The 23,157-nt window shown below is 39.3% G+C and overlaps 1 protein-coding gene across 2 annotated transcripts in view; it reads right to left on the reverse strand.

Annotated features, from left to right (window-relative positions):
- The window catches only part of ZNF106 (zinc finger protein 106), a 35,776-nt gene that overhangs the window by 7,381 nt on the left and 5,238 nt on the right, over positions 1 to 23,157 (reverse strand). The window contains exons 4-14 of one of the 2 annotated variants that reach the window (XM_061462371.1): positions 19,325 to 19,410; positions 17,448 to 17,509; positions 11,106 to 11,303; positions 6,846 to 8,930; positions 5,401 to 6,019; positions 4,455 to 4,524; positions 3,462 to 3,616; positions 3,320 to 3,380; positions 2,672 to 3,013; positions 612 to 1,387; positions 174 to 231 (exon numbers count right to left, since the gene is read on the reverse strand). In XM_061462371.1, the coding sequence (XP_061318355.1) occupies positions 174 to 231; positions 612 to 1,387; positions 2,672 to 3,013; positions 3,320 to 3,380; positions 3,462 to 3,616; positions 4,455 to 4,524; positions 5,401 to 6,019; positions 6,846 to 8,930; positions 11,106 to 11,303; positions 17,448 to 17,509; positions 19,325 to 19,378 (4,480 nt within the window). In that variant the 5' untranslated portion in view covers positions 19,379 to 19,410. Of the gene's footprint in view, positions 1 to 173; positions 232 to 611; positions 1,388 to 2,671; positions 3,014 to 3,319; positions 3,381 to 3,461; positions 3,617 to 4,454; positions 4,525 to 5,400; positions 6,020 to 6,845; positions 8,931 to 11,105; positions 11,304 to 17,447; positions 17,510 to 17,694; positions 17,790 to 19,324; positions 19,411 to 23,157 lie in introns of those variants that run through there. The other variant, XM_061462372.1, reaches the window with a different exon arrangement.

Raw genomic sequence — 23,157 nt, forward strand, 5'->3', positions numbered from 1 at the left:
ACAGCAATTCAATAAGACCTAGTGAGTATGCATCACTTCCCACTTCAGTTTTTAGCACTGTTTTTTATCTTCAGGACAAAATTTCCCACTGGAAGCAGTTTCACCAAGACTTAACTCAAAGTCTTGCAAGATACTATACACAAAGTATCACAAGAAAAGGTTAAAAGATATACCTGATGAGTTCTTTGATCCTCTTAGCGATCCTACGGAAGTCTGCATCTCAGACATACTGCAACACAGAAATAAAGAGCAGCGAGATCAGACTTTGCAAGTTCATTTGCAGACAAAATTTTGGTGCAAATGACACCCCAGAATACAAGACTCTGCACTTAGTAGGAAACAGGCTTTAACAGATAAGCTCAAAACCAAACTTTCCAGGGAGGGCAGCCTTGTTCTTATATTAATTAGTAGGTAACAAGACATATTTATTTGTCGGACCAAAAAAGCAGACTCATTTTCCATTTTCCCTTATTTCACTACCAAATTAAGTTACTGATGTTGTCAGAGTTTCTGAATAGAAAGTTTAAAAAAAACAAACTAAAGAAAAGAAGATGGGCCTCTTGTGACTATTGTATAATGCTTTTACTTTTGAAAGACCTGCGGTAATCTCACCTTTTCCCATCATCCCTATAATTTGTGCCAATCTCACTGGTAGAGGTCACTTCATCATAACCCGAGCAAGACACATGTAGGACTGTTTGATCCACAGAGCCACGTGACTGCATCTTTGAGGGACTGTCTGGTTTCTCATCTCCAGACTCTGATGAACCAACATCAACCACCTCATATTGGGGTGTTGGAAATTCCACTAGTTCCAAAGAAGCATCACTGTCATTCTCATCTTTGTTTCTTGCCGTGTGAGCAGTAACTCCATCCTCCTGTCTTGGAGGAGTGGATGTAGTAACTTTATCTCCTTTAGGAACCTTTCCACCCTTGACTTTCCGGACAGGCTTAGAGTCAATGATATCCTGCTCTGTATCACTGTTCTCTGGCACATGGGCTGCCCTCAGAGTTTTCTTCTTCCTTAACTTTCTCCGCCTCCTGCTCCCTTTTTCTGCTGAGACTACACCAGTTGCCATCTGTTGTTCGGATGGTTCTGCTGACAATTTGGGGGGTTTATCCACTGGCATTTCTAGAAGGGCCGAATGCTTTGGAAGAGAAGTGCTACACTGAGCCAGTAAAAAGCTTTCAGTCACTGTATCATTTGCTTCTCTCTTGCTGAAATCAGACAGTGAATAAGAAGGGTTTTCAGGAAGTCCAGCTTCTCCACTGTCCACAGTAGGCTTGTGTACATCTTGATTAGATTGTTGGAAACAAGCTGCCAGCTCTGATAGGGATATGGTTGCAGAGATAACTGGATACACTGAAGTTTTCTGGTTGGTCTCTTCTGAAGACAACAGAAAAGTGTTATAGTCAATCTGTACAGCAATAAATATTTATGCAAAATTGTTTTCCCCGATTTTTCTGTTTATTCTTAATTGTGCATGTTAAGTATGTATTTCTAGATGTTGAAAGCTACACATGCACATGCAGATCTGCTATTTCAGGCAGCTATCCAGGCTTTTAAAAAAACATACCTGGGGAATAAAACTGTGTATCCAGAAGCAGAGGAACAGGGCACATCATTCAAGTTGCTGGCTAACTATAGGACTTCTGACAAACAACCTTTAGTGAATCCTACGCAGTCAGCTTAAGATGCTACCACCCGGCACTGTGTGCTCCCTTACCAGCTGTTCGCCACTGCTGTAGGTCCGATATTAACCAGTGCATGCTTAATACGCCTCAGCTGCTCCATGACACTTCTACTTAACTCATTGCATTAGTTATTTCTACCAATTTACTTGAACCTAACTCAAGGTAGATGAGTCATGCACTACCCACTCTGCAGTATCATACTTTCTATCCAGGGAATGGCAGCACTGTAGGACAGAGTAAGCTTTGCCTGTTTATCTATGGTGCACTAAATGACAGAGCAAACATGCTCTCCTTGTCATTCTAATTTGAAGCCAATACGAACAAACCAATCCAACCTCTCAACTGAGACAGACTAAGAGCACAGGCAGCATCTCACAGCTGTGTTTCCCACCCTAAAATTTCCCAGTTGCATTTGCAATAACTACAGTCCAGAACAGGATGTTTCAAGTTCACTGCATTTAGCAGGTGGAACCCCTCAACGTGAACAGGAAGCTTCCAGCCTTTGAAATACTTCGCTGCTTCTGTCTCTTAGAAACCAGAAAATCAAACCTACAGCAATGCTTAGGCAAAGCTGTTCGACCGTTACAGACATCACAGTACAGACTGGATGCTCTGGAATTATGCATCCAACTAGAGACAGCTTAAATGTGAACATCTCCCCCCACACCCTCCTCAGATGGAAAGTTCCAAGATAAAACGAGAACTTGCTGAAGGTGTAACGTATATTTAAAATAAATCAATGGAAAGCTGTCTCACCCATTCTGTAACTGTCACACACAGCTGCAACCTGTTAGAAAATCCTTTATATAGAGGATTATATGTACATTATACATAGAGGTCCTACAACAAATTAATGGGATTCACCCCTGCACAAAAGGCTGCAGGTTTGAGAACCATCTTACATTCTTCTGGGGAAGTAACGTTTTTTTATTTCCTTAAAACTAACTCTCCTAAAACAAAGGCAAGCCAAACATACCATCCTTTTGCTCCCCCTCTTCTGCTCGTGAAGCATATGGAGAGCTCTGGAGTACAGAATTCACATTTTCTTCTGAGCCTTTTGGAGACACAGGTTCTCGTTTAACTTGTACTGAGGAGTCAGCAGGAGCAGCGGGTGCAATGCCAGAAGACTGGAATGGTGATGGTACGGGAACATGAACAGAAGCTCCAAATGGAGCTACAGAAGACGACAAAGTGTCCAACAGGGGCAGGAAGGCGCCTGCAGGAACTAAGTCAGCTGCCACATGAGATTTGCTATTTCTTCTTTCACTTGAGACACTGCAGGGAAGTTGCTCTGACAGCTCAGAAGGTTCATATGTTTCTAATAGCAAAAGGAGAGAGGGGAAAAAAATATAAACCAAAAGTGTTCGTATTTTACAATAAAATTTAGTGGTGCCAGAAGCTCATTTCTTGTGAACACACCACCAAGGAAGAGAAAAATTTGTGAAGACCACTAGATGGCACTACCAAAAATGACAGATCACACAAAGACTTTAGTGGAAAGCCTTAGATTTTGTCACATATTTTAAATAAGTGAACTGAAGTTAAATAGAATTTTTACAAGATTGTGACTTTAAGGAATGCACAAGTTAGAATTCCACTGGTATAGTTTTGTGGTATCTCATACCTTGTAGCCCCTGCAAGACCTGGATTCGCTGGCTTCTCAGTGTACTCATTTCCATGGTTATCTGCAAAACAATTTTGGTTTAAAGGCAGTTTTTCAGGCTGCTAACTCAAAAGTTCAGATGGTCTCAAAAGCCCACTGTTACCTGTTGCTTTAACACAAGGAGCCGTTGAACTTCAACATACGCAGCCTGCAGGGCAGCCCTGGCCTGCAAGAGACTGCTGTCCACACTATGCAAGGACTTGCTTAACTCTTCTTCCCTCAACGAAATAGCCAACAACTGGTCTACCTGAGAACGTTCTGAAAAAGAAACAAAATGCAGTGCATAACTGTATTTGACAATACATTAAAATACATTACCTATGGTTTTTCAATAAATACTATCACCTCTACTGTAGAAATCACATATATTAGGTTAAGTATCACTAGTCACACAAGAGACTGAAAAGGAAAAACTGCACAGGAATAGCCACATATACATGAAAGAAGAGCAAAGTCCAGTATTCCTCTCTACAGATTCTCAACCTTGACTCTAATAACTATTTCCATTATAGTTTTGCCAGCACTGATTTAGTTTAGTTGAACAAAGTCATTCTCTTCCACAAGGATCTTTTCTTGAGGCACACATGTACAGGAAGTACAAATACATGCTTTCCATTAATGTCATTAAAAAGACAGAGGCAAACTTAAGCTAAACAAGATTTAAATTATTCAGTTAATTTAGAAGCCGAGGAAGGGCAGCTTAAAAGAAAACCCAGTGATGAAAGATCATTCTTGAAGTCCCAGATGACTTAAAGCCACAAGACTCATATCTGCAATCTCTTGAGCACAGTACTCTGTAAAAGATGCTCCTATATTACTTTCTGAAGTCCACTGCAGGCAGAAAGGAGGCACAAAGTTTTCTGTTGGAAATAACGCCTGACAAATTAAGATAGGAAGCTTCAAAGAAAGTGTTGCAGACTTGACAGCAGTCTACTCCATGATCTTCAGGAAGAGCCCAAGCAGCACCAAAGTAACATCAAGGAACTAACATATTAACCAAGTCAAAATACTACTAGTATTTAGTCAGCAGTATTAATAGCGCAACTACTAGTTATAACCTCTATACCAGATGCACATACGTATGACAGTCACTCACCTTTTTTACCTTTGATTTTTCTTCTCTTATTCTTTCTTTCTAGACTAGGGATCTCAGGAGAGGATCCCTCCTGCAAGTAAAATAATTTATTAACAAAAGTTACAGGAGCAATTTTGCCTAAATCAGAAAGTTAAACATCCACTGTCTTTTCAACTACTGCTTGTACCCATAGAGAAGAATTCACAAAATTAATTGTATATTCTCATACAAGGGAGGGCAACAAAGTGAGTGCCACATTTTCATCTCAACGAGGAAAAAATATTAACCAAGCTAACAGCCTTCTACTTGCTCAGATGTTAAGACCACACTTGGGTCAGATTTTCTGCCCTATGTTTTTAGTTGGAAGTCTAGAGGATTAAATCAGTGAGGAATTAAAATTATCCCTTTCTGCAGTTAACAAAACCATTCCGAGGATTTTGACCAGAAACCTTTTCTTCCCCTCTGGGTAAGTCCAAGACAGGACAGTGAAACAAATTCAGAGTTAAGGCTATAATTTTAAGTATATAATTTTGTAGACATGTTTGTCCTTCCTTTCTTGACCATAAAACCAGAAACATTTAAGGAAAACAAATTTCTGCTACAGCCTATCTTCCATTTAAATTTTGGAACACCAAATCCTTCCTACAACAGCAACTTCTTCCACAGAACTATTTTAATAGCTCTCATTTACCAGCATAGCACATCAATTACAAATCAAAATTAAAGAGCATTTACCATTCCTATTAATTAAAAAAGAATAAGCAAAAGTCCTGCACTAGGAAGGCAGAAATGAAAAAAAATTCTTTAAAAAAATTCAGTCAAAAACGCAAATTAGTTTGAGGCTATCTAGTGTACAAGACAATCAAATAAAGTCCTCCTTGCAGAGATCATTCCAAGGCTGAATGATCACTGACTGGGAAAAAAACATTTCTTATTGCACCAAAGCTGGACAAAGATGCACACTTACTCCAGTTGCTCTTCTTTTCTTCCCAATTCCTTGGCTGTCATTCTGCTCAGTACCAGATGTGCAGCTGCTGTCTGTAGCTGCATCTATGTTATTAGACAATGTAAGAAGTAAAGCATTATTTGAAGCTGGATGGTTTTCTTCTGAGATTTCAAGCACATTTTGTTTTTCAAGAAGAGGTGTTCTCTTCTCTGGGCTCTCCTGCTCTTGTTTTGTGAGGCCTGCGACCTCAGAAGTGGCTGGTAGACTTTGACTCCTTCCACTAGTCTCAGTTTTTTCAGACATAACTGGTGACAAAGGCAGAGAAGATATCTCCTGTTTCAAGTCAGCCTCAATGTCGGCACTTGCCTCATATCCAGATGTTATATGATGCGAGGGGCTGTCTGCAGTTATTTGCCCAGTTTCTTTTATTTTGGCTTGTTCACTGAAGAAGCTATAAGCAGAAGGAGTTCTGTCTGCAACAACACTACTTTCAGAAAAGCTACGTTTTCTGGCTGAGCCAGGCACTGCTAAGGAAATCTCTTCCCACTGGAATCCTTCTAGTGAAGACAGATCAGATTCTTCACCAGGTTCTAGACCCTCTTGCTCATTTTGAACAAGAGGCACCATTTCGATGCCAAACCTTTAACAAGACAAAAAGAAAAATAAATATACATGTAACAAGGCAGCTAAATCTAGAAAAAAGCCTCCCCCTTCCCCAAGAGCATATTACTGCATTTAAGAGATCTAGCAACTCAATTACATTGGTATTCTGTCCTTTGTGTCTCACCTGGCAATGGAATATGTTTCGTGTGTCACAAAATTAGATGCAGCAGCTACGAACTGACAGCATGATTTCCAAGTCTGAAATCACGTTGTTGTAATTATTCCAAACCAAGTTTGGAATAAGCAAATATGACATCTTCTCAAGACACTTCAAAAACTTCAGGTTTAAAGAAAATTTCAGAAGTGAAGTATTATAAAATAGCTTTCTTTAAGCACAAAACCAAGCTGCGCATCAGATGAAAAGATTAACAAATGAAGAGGAAGCATTTACTCTGCCTGCAGCAATGCAAGCATTTTTGTAATCTTGAATAAATGAAGAAATAAGAAACTGACACAGGAATGTTCACATCCCAATTGCATTATTATATTCTTCCACTTACTATAACTTGAAAAGCAAATATACTGCTGGAGTCCATATTCAGATATTAAGCAACAATTATGAACTGGATCAGAATCTTTCCTAAGCAGCAGACTACTATTACTTATCTATAGATAGACATCTACAGCAGGAAGCAATGACAAAAACTCTGTATTATCTGTATATGCAAAAGATGGTGGTATAGCACGCTTCATTCTCAAGTCTTAGTGTTAGGTTTCTGGAATTCATTTCAGATTTGGAAAGAAACAACCCTCCCCCTCAACATGCTCACAGAGAGGCATGGTTAGTTCCGAAAGCTACCAACCTTGGTAAGCCTTTGCCAAGTTCCTGCTTCTTCTTGGTTACCTGCTGGATGACCTGATCCCAGTTTACATTTCGCCGGGAAGCACTAAGAATCTGCCTGAGGGTGGGTTTAAGTCCCGACTCCTTTTCAGTCTCACTTCTTCGATGCCCGCTCACATTCCGAATGCGCCGTGCGTTATTGAGATTGGGCTCTGGAAGATGTGTTCCAACTTTGCTCTTCAAACTAATATGTCGTGTCAAGTCTCGTTGCAGAGATGCAGGGAGGCCAAGTTTGCTTAAATCAGGAAGCAGGCCCATTGACTGGCCTCCTCCTTTTTGCAGTTCATGATCTGATGGATTTTCAAAACCTTCCATTTCAAAGTGATCGTGTGACTTGACCTGCTCTTCATCCCCTTCTCGATCCTGCAAGGGGGTTTTCAAATCTACATGCTCATGGTTCTGACCGCTTGATGGAGAAACTGTGGAGTCCATCTGAAACACAGAATCTTTTAGATCAGCAGGAGCAATACTTGAAGCAGTCAGCTTTTCATCATCACCCTTTTCAGGGGTAGCAGGTTTACCTTCTGGAGTGTCACAGGGTAAACAAGAACTAACAGAAGAACACAACTTTTCAGCTCTTGATTGTAACTTTTCACCTCTTGTTAAATCATCATCGCTCACATCTTCTAATGAATCTAGTCTGAAGTTGTCCTTTGGTGGTGTTTTCCCAATTTCTTCCCTATTCTGGTCACTTGCATCCTTGCAAGAGCTTAAGGGAACATTTTGCAAGGAATGGGTGGACTGAATATTTTTGGGGCTTTGTTCTGTTTCACACAAGTTATTAACAGTCTCTCCAAGATGGCTACCAAGGACATCTTTGTTGTTTTGTAAGTTATCTGCACATGCACCATGCAGCTTCAACGAATAAGAGGAGGAACTGTTTGTTTCCAAGTTCAGTGCATTCAAATGATTCTGCTCTTCACCACTAGCTGAGGATAACAAAACCTTGAAATTTTTCAAGACACTGTTTTTGTCTTGCTTTGGAGAAGATAACATAATATCTGTGATATTCAGAAGAGGAACCTTCAATGATGGCATCTTATTACTTGTGCCATCAGTTTTGTCAGGCTTTTCACCACTGGAACAGTCTTTCATTACTTTGCAAGCCTCAATGTGATCCAAGGTCACATTAGAAGGGGAAAATGCTTCCCAGTTTTTAGGTTTTGAAAGGCTAACACTGACTTCACAAGTTTTTCCTTTCACTGGTGAATCAGTAAGAGGCATAATTACAGACTCCAGTTTATCTGGAGTTTTAGATACATTATCTTCAGCCCATGGTTGCTGCTCTGCAGCTTTCTGGGATGGGTAAGGAGTCCAGCGATGCATTTTATCTCTGGAAGGACTGCCACTTTTTCCACTGGCTCTTGAAGTTTTGCTTTCTGGTTGCTTTAACGTACCAAAATCCAAAGCCCCCTCAAAAGGAAATTTATCACTAGTAAAATCAAGCGAGTCCTTTCTATTTTTTCGATCTCTGTATGGCGGAACATCAGTGTCTTTCTCCTGCCATGCATATCTTTCCTTATTATATTTAACAGGTTCTACTGAATACGTATCTCCTGAGCCTCCAAAATTCCAGCCATTTGAACCACGAGAACCAGATTTCCAGTTTCCTCCGTAACACTTAGAATTCCAAATAGAAAAATTACCTGCTCCTTCCAAGTGCCAAGCAGAATTTCTCTCCCTAGCACTGTGATGCCAATTTGATGCTCCTCCTCCCCACCTGCTTGGATGCCAAGCACTTCCAGAATTCCCATATTTATGCCAATTTGAAGAGCTTCCCAAAACATTTTGATGCCTTCCAAAGCGTTCCTTTGAGCCACCTGAATGTCTGTTAAGGTTCCACTGAGAGTGTGAAAAATTGCCTTGTCTAGGACTAATATAATCATAATTTTCCCACTTCCTGTCCCTCTGTGGTGCATTATGATGATGCCATGATGGCTGATCATAAGCATCTCTTCCTTTGTAAGTAGTTCTTTCTTCTCGCCTTCTCTGTGATCTCCTATCATCACATTCTAATTCTTGGTTTGCACAGCTTGGCTCAGTTTGCCTACAAAACAATTGAGAAAAACCTAAATTCTGATGCCATTTACTGAAATCCAAGAGCACACAAACCACACATTTTATTTTTTATTTGCACTGGGAAGAAAACTTCTTTTAATAAAGAGAAAACAGAGATAACTTCTTTAGCTGCTTTGCTATTCAGGCTTCTGTAGTGTCCGACTTTCAAAACTGATGTTGTACCTTTACTTAAATATGATATTTCAAAACTGCTCTTACAGGAGAAACTGATTTGGTGCAGGGACAGTTCAACAGACTAATTCTTAAATACTTCTGTTTAACTCAGAAGATAGTATACCTTTTTATTTACCAATTATTGGACTACTAAGAAACAAACAAAAAGAAAGCTTCTTTCTGTCATATAATCTTTGTAATTTGAGTAATCTTGATAAAACTCATTCATAGGGAGATAATTATTTTTCTTAAGGCTATTCCATTGGTATTAGATGGAGTAACTTGAAGGAACTGATACAGAATAGAATGAAGGTTAGGCTGAGAAAAGCAGTTATCCTACTTACCAGAAAAAACAACTGAGATCATGTCTCAGTTCATAAAGCTGAGGTTAAACACAAGATGTAAAACATCCACACAAGTTGCACCTCAGATACAAAAATATTTTGTCTTGTTTTAACTAAAAGACTTGAATAGCCTACAGCATGCAATGCTGAGTCTGTATGAGCCTCCCAGAAGCACTACCTACTGCCCTTTGGATAGTACTTATCTTGGCAACTTACCATGAACACGTGGTAAGTTATCACATGTACATTTAAAGCTAAATGCTACCTTAACACCAAGAGCTATTCCCAGGGTCAGCAGTCTAAATGTTCTAAGTATTTATTCAACCAATTAGGAGGTTTTTTTGAAAAGTTTTTCCAAAAACTGATTACGGAAATGCTTCTTTCTGACATTATAGAAATATACTCATCCTAGATCCCTGGACAAGCATGACAGGAAAATTTCACACTATTACTCAAAACCAATTGAGTCACTTTTGAATAAACTGAATATTCATATTGTGCACCTCCTAAGCTTTTAAACCGCTCCAGTTTTGCTAAAAGATTCACAAATAATTACTCTCTAATGGGAAATGGCCTCCTGCATAAGATAAAGTGAGTTGGAAGAGAAGGAATAAAAACAAAACAGTGTCTAAGTGATACCGTTAGTTCTAGGAGCTGACTCAACTAGATTATGATCTAATGGAAACAATTTTGCTGTTATTAGTAACTTGATCCATGTACTTTTGGTTTTTTCCCCTTTCAAACTGGCATCCAGTAGACAGATTTTCTAAGATTTCAGCTGCCTCAGAATACCACTGTACTGGCAACATTACTCCTTTACCACAAAACCTGTGGTGACATTGCTACCAACATGAAAACATTACCAACCTGCAGTACAGGGACACCCTAATATGACAGAATGGTGTCAAAACCAAATAAACTCCACAGATTTTGCACCTGGGAGATGCCAATTGAAATTTTTAGCCACAGCAAGCAAGAGTTCCCTTCAAAAATTATATGCCCCTTCCATACCATCACCATGCCGTAAGACTATTCAAACAATATATTCTCAACTGCAACACACACTTGCGGAATCACATGGAAGATAAAAGGCAATACTTCTATTTCATAGTGAGCCACTAGAATTATGTTTAGCTTAGTTAAGATGAAACAGGTATGAAATTTCATTGAAAAACTATGGGATTTTAGTGCAACATCAGCAGAACAATCTAACTTGTAAAAACAAACAGATTAAAGTTTTATAACAAAGCATGGTCAGCAACAGTTCTCAATAAAGGCCAGGTTCCTAAAACCACCTCCCACCCCAACAGTATTAGCACTACTGTCACATTTATTAAGCCTTTGAGTTAAATGGGTATCAAACACTAAAATAAAAACGTTACTGCTCTCCAAACACAGGATTCCACACTGGGGACTGGTTTTATCCATAATGGAGAATAGCTGTACTTCCTCACTAGTAGATCCACAGAACAAGAACATTCAGCAGAAACACATTTACATGCTGAATGTACAATATCCACCTGGGGCTCCTGGACTATTGTCATAACAAGTACACTAGCTAAAAGCAGTTTAGATCTCACAAGCACCGAAGTCTTAAGAACATATCCTGTGTTAATAGCAGTTCTATGACCCAAGAGGAAACTCACCGGTTCCGTTCCTTCCTTTGTTTGATTAGTTGAATGACTTCTTTGTCAAGATATTCTTCTTCTGCCTCTTCTTTCTCTTCCTGATTTCTGTCATGGTCATAAACATTATCTTTGTGCAGCTTGCTGGAGATGTGCTTGGCATATGCTGACAAACCCACCAGTGTCACTCTGCACACCCGGCATTCATGATTGCTGTCCCTAGGAAGAGAGGCAGAGGGTGGACTTTCAACACTGCCAACAGGCATGGCAGGTATCTCTGGTCTTACTTTGTTTCCTCTGAATGTGCTTGAATTCAAGGCAACTAGGTTTTGTTCTGTATGTTTCAGTTACTTGACTTCTTTGGCTTTTTCTTTCAAGGTCTAGTTTTTCGATGGTCAGTTTTTTTACAAGATTTTTTTCCAACAATCAAGAGGTAAAGACTTGGTAATAAAGCTGCATTAACAGGGAAGAGGAATTCTTCTTGAATTGTTGTACTCAAAATCTTTTCAGAGGAAACATAGTGAGCGAGGAGGCAGAGTGGAAGGCTTACAGAGCTAGCAGGAGCTGCTCTGAAGCCTATCCATGGTGCCAGCTGCACTGGGGAAGCCTGGTGACAGCTTCTACATTTAATCCTTGCCTTGAGCCTTCCCCCAGTGAAATTTAGAAAAGGGAGGAGGCAGTACATGGATACAACCAATCCTGATACAACACAGCCTAAACTGGGACAGCTGAGACTGCTGCCTGGAATCCAAAGACTCCACAGCACAGCGAGTGATGAGAGGGTTTCTTCAGTTCACTGTACTTTATTTGGTTCAAGCGTGCATGAGGTCTGCTTTCCACTTTAGAGGACTTATCTTAAAAAATACTGAAATTATTTCAGCTGTAGGAAGTTGACAGCTGTGTCAGACAAATGGCTTTACTCATGTTTCAGTGAATATTGGATTATGGTTACAACTTTTTTATTATTATTATTATTTTAAAAAAGATATTCAGATTTCTAAAAATACCTTATCTGTTCTCCAGACAAGTCCTTTCAATACTCCACTGTTAGGGAAATACGTGGCTCATAATAAAGCTAAACAAGGCAAATGTGTTCACCAGTTAAAAAAAGTCAGGAAAAAACGAAAGCATAATCCACTGCAAACAACTCAGCTGAATCAGGTTAGGATTCTCTGCCTGCCTCCAGAATATCTTCCTCAATTCTGCCATTTAAATCATAAAAGCAGTTATGCATATCCCCATGATGCTCTTGTGACCAAAGTCTGATAACAGTACCTTTAGAATAGCACCACACAGTCCATGACTGGGGTCAAAATAAAAAAGTAGGACCCATAAAGGCAAAAGACCAACATGAATCCTTGGGGTTTTTCAGAGGAAAGTTAAAAATTAAATGATAAAAGGATCAAAAGATGTACTTTCACTCAAGATATTAAGCCAATATCCTTATCGCAGTGGTTTATGAAGTGTCAGCAGCTAGGCCTTGGGTGATAAGATTTAGCGTAAGGTGTCCCTGCCCACGGCAGGGGGGTTAGAACTAGATGATCTTAAGGTTCTTTCCAACCCTAACGATTCTATGATTCTATGTTTCATGTATCCTGGAAATCTGTGGGTTTCCTACTAACATAGTTAAGATTTAACCGATGCAGCCATTCAGACACAGCTAGAGAGGGTTCTATTTTAAACAGACTAGTTATTAAAAATTACTCCTTTTACATTTTATTATTTTGTATGTTGCAGCCTAATTAATTTCAGATTAAACATTTGGATAAATTTCATTTACAAAGTCAGTAGCTTACAAATTTAGTATGTACTTTCCAGACAGGGGTGTACTTCATTTTGCACACTTCACACTTACTAATAAATATCCAAAGCTCATACTACATATATATTGTACTTGGGCTATCTCATTAATCCCAATAAAGATAACCAAATACAGTAATAAATTTTACTAATGCCATGAGAAGAATCCTCTGCATGCTCATAGATGGCACATCTATGCACTGTTAATAGGACTTGTTTTAAATTTAGGTCACCACACAAGGCAAACCGCCAACAGAAATTTGTCTTCCTGCTGAAAAAGGTGCTCTTTTTGCATAACATTCCACTTCAGTCATAAGGACTCTTCAACAAGAAACATCTCAGTGGTACTAATTAGGTTTTAGAGAACAATCCAAATCCAAGGCTCATATTTCAATTCTGTCATGAAATTTTCATCATCCTCATTTATAAACTAAATAAATAAATGTAAAGTTTTACTTGCTTTGGACAAAGGCAGTGAGTTAACAACTGGCCTAAGGACGAAGAACTCTATCACTTCTAATGTGCAAGTTTCTAATTACAAAGCTGTGGCTCTTGTGCCAACTGACAGTCTGGACAGAAAAGCCTCAAGTGGGTAGTGACTAGGCTTGTCTGTCCTGTTTTTAATCTATATGAACCTAAAAAGTGACACTATTTGTTTTCCTGTGTGAAAAACTGCTTAAATTGTAGATCAACTGGTAGGAGTTCAGATAGTTATACTTAAAGGAATTTACACTTCCTTCAGTTCTTTCCTTCCCCTACCTCCATTAATAGCAACCAGAACTGGGCACACTCCATGATATACACTGATCATGTCTTCGTTATTTCCCTACCATACAGGAACACCACACAACCTTACCTGTTCAACAATAAGGCTAAAAGCAGTTGGAAATAAACATGACAGAAGTATTCTCAGTATAAAAACATCCAAAAGCTTTATTCACTGTATGTGATGGCAGACTCAATGTTCCTTGTACAAAAGGGTTACTTTGCTTTCAATTAAAAAACCCCTCCAAATCCTCAAAGATACCCAAATCACAACAAAAAACGCTAAAGCTTTGTACTTGACATCCAATTCTCCTTATAAATCACATGGTGTAAGACTGCAAAAACAGAAGATCCTCTAAAACATTTCAGAAAACTACTCTAGCTCTTACTAACTTAACTTTAAAAGGAGAAAAGTGTGAACTGATACGTGCATTTCCTTTACCTCTTCCTCACAGGAAGTCTAAAAAGTGACTTCTAGTTGGGTATTAAATTTGAAGGTGGTAAGATGGCATTATCCTCTGTTACACAATTCAACCACACTCAGGCAGCTGTTGCTAGTTGGAATAGCTTCTGCTTTACAAGACTGTAAGACCAAAATTAAATGGGACGAAAGAGAAGAGGCACAGAAGCCTGCTGCTGCACATTGAAAAATGAAATTCATTATTGATTTTGGGAACAAACATCTTCCATGCATTCTTCTGAAAGAATTAGTGAAGACAGTTACCTTACTAATAGAAAAGGTAACGATGCTGAAACAAATTTCAGTCTTACAGAAATGGAAAACCAGGAATTGTCAGATCACTCGCAAGTAAGCCACTGCGGACACAATATATAACTTCTAGAAATCACTATTACCTTCAGGAGTCACAAACTAAAAAAATAATAAAATATAGTAAAATAGGAACTTAGAAGGCCAGAAAAAAGATGCTGAAATACGTGAAATTTTAATCTGATCTCAGAGTCATTATCAGAAATTCCAGAACAGAAATGTTCTACAAGTTAGCTGACCAGAAGCCCTAAGTCAGTTTCTAGTGCTGAGGACATTTTGGTTTCTGAGCCATCCCTTCCCAGCTGCTCAGCAACAGAACAAATCCTTTTCACACTCAACAAGAACGATATTGAATACCCCCATGCACTCGATCCCAGGGCAATTTCAGAATGTTCCTAGCTCCCAATACCCAGCTGTGTGGGGCACAGCAGAGACAAAACCAAAATTATTCAGGATTTTTTGGTTTTGTTTTCAACTAACTGAATTCAGAACAAAAAAACCCCAATCAATCAAGAATGTAGGGATGGCAATAGCAGGGAGGGGAAAAAAAAAAGGGGGGGGGGGGGGAATGTGAGGAATTTATTATAATTTTTATGCCCTCCATCTTCACTACAAAGCAATTTTTACCTGGAAAACAAACAAACAAATAAAAAGAAATGGCTTCCAAAAAGCTGCTTTCATAAATTCTCTCAATGTGACACAACAACTTTGTTAATCCAAACAACTTGAAGATTTTGTGAATCCCACTAAACCAAATCTAATTTCAAGGGGGAAAAGAGTATTTAATTTTCTTTCTATTTAACTTTCTTTCTATTTCAGCACTTTGAGAGTCCACATAACTGCTGCCTAAAGACAAGCTGATGATGGAGATTCTGAAGATGCAAATTCTTTCCCAGCTTACTAACCTGCTGTGAAGCCACAGACAAATAATAAATAGAAGTTGAAACTGGACAACAGAGGATATTTACTGACAGTTAACATGCACATCAAGGTAAGCAGTATCTTTTTATTTATTGCCCTGCAGTAAGTTACTTTTTTGTTTTAGAGAATTTGGAATATTAGCAGATATAAGCAGGCATACACATATGCCACAGATTTTCTGCAAGTCTTAACCTAAAGACATTTTAAGGTGCTGATTCAGACAAACTACAGCAACACTTAGCAACTACACAAAATAGCAGTATACAGTATTATACAGCTGGCTCAAACAAATGTCTTAATCTGTGCCATGGTTGTAACAGGATCTTCTACTCCAAACGCAGGCACTTTTGTGCAGCTATACATATGCTCTGCATATACACAGTTACTGAAGAGAAATAAGTTTCTAACTTCCTCTACTTTTGAAAAATTACAGATCAAAACAGTTCAAAAATTTTACTAGAATTCAACCTGGCACAACTGATCTATATTGGCATTAGTACTTATCATAGTATAGATCAGAGTCTTAATTTCACTCAGACTTTTTTTGATACTTAGGCTCTTTAAAACAGGGGCCTGGAGTCCTAACAGCTACTCTCACCTTACACAAAACAGAATAAAAGCTACATGAACAAAAAGCTAGCATGTGAACAGAAGTAGTCTACAATTTTTCCTTCTTGGATGTAAGATAGATGTCCTAACAAAAATAGATCTCCCACACTCCTAACAGTTGAAAGAGCATCACTTCTTAGTCTTTTAAAAGCTGTTTAAAAGAGAATTATTATTTGTACATAAAGTTTGTGCTGCAAGATGGTTAACAATTAGTTTGTAGGTCAAATACTGCAGTGCAGACTATCTGATCTCTCTAGTTACCTCAAAACCCATGCACCTGAAAAGCACTTTTAAGTGCACTCTGGTTACACCCTGATTCCAAACTATCGGGATGATATTCGAACACCCCTCAAGTCTCTCCCTCCTGCTTTCCAAAGGTTGCAAATAAAATGAAGGAAAACAGAAGGAAAACAACATCCACTGTCGCAAGGTCCCTTAACTAAACAACTAGACTAAGATAACAGAGGACAAGGCAGTCACTCAAGCAGATGTAGACTTTACATCCAAGATACCAGTCTTCTCAAAGTCATTTAAAAGATCAACAATTGTTTCTACATCATTAAAAACTTAAAAAAAAAATAAAAATAAAAATAAAACCACCAGTGTTCATGATTCTGCCAAAGGCAGAGCTCTAGAGCTTCCAAGAAATAAAGCATGAAACTGCCGGGTTTAAAAACGCATTCTTTAATCTTATGACACTACAGCCCAAGAAATACAGGAGAACCTTCTTCCACACCATTGCTTACCCTGAGACAAGGAGGCACAAAAGCATAAAATGTACTCAGTTCTAAGTAACATTAAGTTTGATGGCTTTGTAATGAAAAATAACCGAGGTGCTTGAAGGTAGTTGATGTAGTTCTAGGTTCTTACGACCTCAGTACAAACAGTGTAAGAAATATAGAATAAAAACCCAGGACCTGGGGATGGGGAGTATCTGGAACTAGAAGTCCAGGATGGGAGTAGTTAAACTAAGTGATGAGTCGAAGGACAGGATTATTGCTATGTCCGTAATGTTAATTAAGCTGGTGCTTCAAAGGCTGCCAGAAGTTATGAAGATTGTTGGGAGAAGTAAGCGACTCTCAAAGACCACCACCACATCTTCGTATGCCTGCAGGAAACTTTCTGGAAAATGATCTAATTCATGTGTAGCCTCATAAATATGTGTGTATGCCCAGTGACTATATCAGGATGGCCAGTGTAGCAATACAGTGATAACCCTTAGGAGGAGCTATCCCCCGTGCCTCCCGGCACTGCAATAAAGAATACCTGTCAACTTGAAACTTTGTTGGCAAGTTTGTTCCTGGAGTTTTCTCTGAATCAACCCCGAGTTTTTGACTTTAAGAGAACATGCTCATTGGCAGCTTTATCACAAGGCATGCAACCAAGTGATACATAAAAATAAACTGTGCAATTCAGCTTGTATGGGAAACAGGACATGAGTTCTTCCAGAGTTATGTATACAATGTACTGAGAGGAAGGATTCAAGATTGTTCTCATACCTTCCCTTCAGGTTTTCAAGTTCTCTGTGGTGGAGCATGCTTCTTACGTGCTCTTCCATCTCCTTCAACATAGGGGAAAAAAGTAAAATCAGTCAAAACAAAGCAGAGTATCATATTTGAAAAGCCCACTTTTGAGAACCCCTTGACTCGCAGGAAGGTGTACTCTACTCCCATAGGGCTGTAGCAATTGCCATTATGACTGTGAATGCACGAGTAGTCACACTCTCAGGAAGTTTTATAATGTTACCTTTCCTGAGGAAGGACACAGTGGAGTCATAAGAATTCAGCAGAAGGGGAGCAGAACTCCAGGAGAAAAACAAACAGGAGTGCATGAAGCAGAGCTCATAAGACTGATTTTTGACAAGTTACTGTTGTTCATTTTTTCTGAAGTCTGTCCTGGGTTCAGCAGTAGCAGTCATTTTTCTCCTTCTCAGTAGCTGGTGCAGTGCTGTGTTTTAGACTTCCGGCCTGGGAACTGCACTGATAACACCGATGATTTTAGTTGTTGCTAAGTAATGTTTAGTCTGACCAAGGACTTTCTGAGCCTCATGCTCTGCCAGGGAGGAGGGGAAGCCGGGACGAAGCAGAGACAGGACACCTGACCCAAATTAGCCAAAGAGGTATTCCATACCACAGCACATCATGCCCAGGGTGTAGAACTGGGGGCAGTTACTGGGAAGGGCTAGATCACTGCTCTGTCAGACTGGGTATCGGTTGGCAGGTGGTGAGCATTTGTATTTTCTTCCCTTGTTATTTCCCTTATTGTTATTATTGGTGGTAGCAGTAGCTGTTTTGTGCTATACCTTAGTTACTGGACTGTTCTTATCTCAACCCGTGGGAGTTATATTCTTTCAATTCTCCTCCCCATCCCTCCAGGATCGGGGGAAAGAAGGGGGGGAGTGAGAGAGAGGCTGCATGGCTGGGCTTAAACCACAAGTCTCATCAATATCATCCTCCAGAATCACAGTACTTAAACCGCTGTTTTCCCATGCGATTCAAGCAGTCTCTCTCTATTTATATTATGACACAGCTGAAATTTCATCATCACATACAATTTTACTGCTAGATGTACTTCAGAAACTGAGATGTATCTAACATGTCAATTTGTTGTCTACAGCAACCTTGATCCATGAGCTGCAGTGCTGTTATAACTTACTGCTATTGAAAGAGAGCTGCTGAAGAGAAAGAACGGTCATAATTCAGCAAAAGGAAGCAGCTCAGAAGATTTAACTTTCTCTTGGCATTTAAGCCAAAGCGTTTGGAAAGCTTCTGAACACATACTAATTACTGTTCTCTCTAGTCCTTGAAATCCTACCCACAAAGGTTAAACAACATCTTCAACCTTGAAAAGTTGTGTTAATTAATACACTGGAACTTGCAATATATCCATGTACTGAGCAATATATGAAGGTGCATTTCTAAGCAATATATGAAGGTGCATTAAGAAACACTCAGTTTCCAAGCAGACTTTACACGATATGTAGCACACAGCAGATACACATCTTCCATATGCAAACACACATATCCCTAAAGGAACAAAAAATTCGTGTATTACAGTATTCTCATCACAATTTACAGCTAAATAACCTTGAGTGCTTTTCACTTTAGTAGCTTTACACAACAACATAAGCAACTCAGAGACCTCAATATTTTTAGCGTTCAGAAGCAAGCATACTGCACAGCTCATTTCAAGAAAGAAACTCTAGAGGCACATGCAAATATACAATTTGTGAGAGATCTTGATCAATATATTCCTGGTAAAGGGGAAAACCCTCACACCTAGCACAATTTTAAAATTGAAGCATTTCTTACACACAGTTCATATTCATCTCCTAAGATTAGTAACTACTGGAGGAGGTAAGGCATTAATTCCTTACCTTTCTTGAGTTGTACACAACGTGACATAATATGCATTTTTGTTCTCGAACCATGCTTAGTACACTGGAAAGATCTTATCCCATACCTGCAATTAAAAATAAAGAACCAACATTCAGGATTTTTTTCCGCATTATTCTGTTTTAGTAAGTTAAGGTAAGCTACTATTCATGAAAACACTTGTGCTGAATTTCTTTTAGAGAATTCATACCTCTTGTACATAATTTCACTTCAACCACCCTACAAGGTCCTATACCTGGGTGGTAGCAATCCCAGGCACAGCTACAGGTGGGCAGAGATGAGATTCAAAGCAGCCCTGCTGAGAAGGACTTGGGTGTGCTGGTTGATGAGAAAACGATCATGAGCTAGCAGTGTGCGCTCGCAGCCCAGAAAGCCAACCGTATCCTGGGCTGCATCAAAAGGAGCGTGACCAGCAGGTCAAAGGAGGTGATCCTGCCCCTCTACTCTGCTCTCGTGAGACCTCACCTGGACTACTGTGTGCAGTTCTGGTGTCCTCAACATAAAAAGGACATGGAACTGTTGGAACAAGTCCAGAGAAGGGCCATGAGGATGATCAGGGGACTGGAGCACCTCCCATGTGAAGACAGGCTGAGAAAGTTGGGGCTGTTCAGCCTGGAGAAGAGAAGGCTGCATGGAGACCTCATAGCAGCCTTCCAGGATCTGAAGAGGGCCTATAGGGATGCTGGGGAGGGACTCTTCTTTAGGGACTGTAGTGATAGGACAAGGGGTAATGGGTTAAAACTTAAACAAGGAAGTTTAGATTGGATATAAGGAAGAAATTCTTTCCTGTTAGGGTGGTGAGACACTGGAATAGGTTGCCCAGGGAGGTTGTGAATGCTCCATTCATGGCAGTGCTCAAGACCAGGTCGGACGAAGCCTTGGGTGGCATGGTTTAGTGCGAGGTGTCCCTGCCCATGGCAGAAGGGTTGGAACTAGATGATTTTGAGGTCCTTTCCAACCCTAACTACTCTATGATTCTATGGTTTCAGAACTGCTGTTTCAGACTGGATGTTTTGTGCATACAACCACTGTCATACCAAAAATCTGCTTTCAATTCCTTTTAGGAAAGAGATGTTTTGAACTAGATGAACTAAAAAAAACTTAAAGGTGGGGTAAAGGGGAGAACAGAAACAAAACCTTTGATACAGCAAGATCCAGACCCCTATTAGAGCAACTGACACAGCTGGTTGAGGCTTCATTAGGCACCTTTCAAGTGAACACAGTCACTGCCATTACTGTTCCCCAGGGAAGTTGTGAATGCTCCGTCCCTGGTGGTGTTCAAGGCCAGGCTGGACAGAGCCCTGGGTGACATGGTTTAGTGGGAGGTGTCCCTGCCCATGGCACGGGGGTCAGAACTAGATGATCTTAAGGTCCTTTCCAACCGTAACTAGTCTGTGATTCTAATCAATATTCTGTAAAGAAAAATAAGGTAGCTTTGAATAGTTACCTAAACCAGTTATAATAAAAAGTAGCCTTCCCATTCTTTCATTTTGCTCCTTGTCCTCCAACACATGGCACTCATTCTAAAAGCAAGTAGAGGTCTGTAGGCATCCTCTCATCTACTCAGATTAGCAAAACACTTTTCAACTCTGATTGAGAGGTAAGGAACTGGGGAAACCAAGAATGACAAATTCAGATCTTTACTTTGGTACACAGGACAGCTCAAGATATTTAAGGCCCCAGCAAAATTAAACTAAGGGCATTCATGACATCAAAGACCAGCAGTCTTCACCGTTCATGAGGCAATTTGTTCACCATAAAATAAAACCTGAAGTGACTTAAATTCAGTATTTCCCTCATTAACCTCCCTAAGAACTACACATACACAATATTCAATTTAGACAGCATTTTAAGACACATTCTTTAACACCATGCTGTACACGGGCACCTTATGTACTGGAGTAATTCATAAAAACTATTGTTTTTCATTAATTACTCCCAACAGTATGAGATTATTTAAAACTTTGCACCAGAATAGTAAACATTTCAATACTTATCACCTTAAGACTTGCATATATGCAAATGAAAGCAGCAGCAGATCAAATTAAACGGTATACATATTTTATCATAATGTTTAATTCATAAGGATGGCAATTAAATTAAAGAGGTACATAATAGTCTAGGTTATAATACAAAGACAGTACAAAGAAACAGGGTATAATTTTTGCCTTTTCCCTCTCTTACAAGACACTAAAATGCATAATGATCAAGAATTATGGTAATTTTTTAACTGACTTGGCAGAGGCAGTTTCTCACCCTAAAGTGGAAATAAATGTATCTTTTTACTACTAGGCATTTTCACATCTCCACATAAAAAGATAAATCCTTCCAAGCTTTGTTACCTTACATTAATCAACTTCAGAGATAACTTAGCTACTACCTTCAAACTTAACCTTCTTTAATGGCTCATCTCCTCATCTTACCCTACAAAGTTAATTCTAACTATTTACCATGAACCTTCTATATCAGGGATGTCAAACCCTCTGAATCAGATACTGAATAGAAGCTGCAAGCAAAGGGCAAGAACTGAATTTTTACCCAGAGTTAAAGCAGCTCTGGCATTCTGTGGTCCTCTTCAACCATAAACAAACAAAAAACAGCCAGTAAAACTACATCCATTCTGATTCCAAAATGTGGTTCTTTGGCAAGTAACTCTTTTCCTCCAGATATGCATGTCCATTTACAGTTAACATGTGCACCAGCATCTGTGCCGTTTAAAGGGAAGGAATCAAGAGTTGCAGTAGTCCTTTCACCTTTAGACAACAGATAAAGCAGTCTTCTCCCTGCAAACATCCACATCACCATACAAAACAAAACACACTTAAAACACACAAGGAGATTCAATCATCATAACCAGCATTCCTAGGTTGTCATTCTTGATCTCACTAAAATATCTGATAGTGTTTAAACGTCCATTCTCTAGATTCATCTCATGGGCACCTGATGTACCTGAATCGTTAGTAACAGTCTGGGGTTTTTTTTGACAAATCACCCCCAACAAAGGTACAATATAATTGAGTACTTTGCACCACCCTAAGTCATATAGAGCACACATAAATTCAGATGATATCAGTGATGTGCATGCAGAAGCTCCTCCCTTCACAGAAGATCAGAACACAGAAATGCAGTTTTGGAACAAAAAATGTTAAACCCCACACAAAAAGTCTTACTTGTTTTGAAACATTTTAACTGAGACAATAGTTAAGGAAAGTTTAAGCTAATGGGAGCAGAGACAGAAAATGAGATATTTTAGCCTCATGATTATCCAGTAGGTTATTAGGTGAGTATAGATGGACATCATCAATACACTGTTTATCCACAGATCTATACAGCTACAACAGATCTAAGAGAAGTATTACCACACACAAATGACAAAGGTTTCACCACCTACCTAATACAGAAGAGATGTTTTAATATGTAGTTACCCCTGAAAAGAAAGGGTGCTAATCTTTGCATCAATTTCAGATACTTCCTTTTTGGATTAAAATAGTCTGTACTCCCCCCAACATTCTTCACTAGCTCTAATTTCTAGTTTAGTGGAGTAATACCCTACACATGTGTTAAGGATCTCATCAAGATTACTCAAGTATCTACAGAATTTATTCTGCACAAGGGCAAACCAGCAGCATGGGACTTATCAGGAAAAGCAGGGCAGTGGAGTGTGGTGACTTGCTGACACAAGTGAGCATGTAAGCAGAACTAACATTACACCTGTTTTAGCTAATTAAAACATATTGTAATGATAGAGGATTACAGGAAGAGTTTTAAGATAACTGCCCAACCAACTGTTCATTACTTATGACAGAGCACTAAA

The sequence above is a fragment of the Pezoporus flaviventris genome, unplaced genomic scaffold (genome assembly GCF_033815535.1).
Source record: "Pezoporus flaviventris isolate CSIRO_AGI_PZ_B2104156 unplaced genomic scaffold, CSIRO_AGI_Pfla_v1 ptg000035l, whole genome shotgun sequence".
In the NCBI taxonomy this organism is placed as follows: Eukaryota; Metazoa; Chordata; class Aves; order Psittaciformes; family Psittacidae; genus Pezoporus; species Pezoporus flaviventris.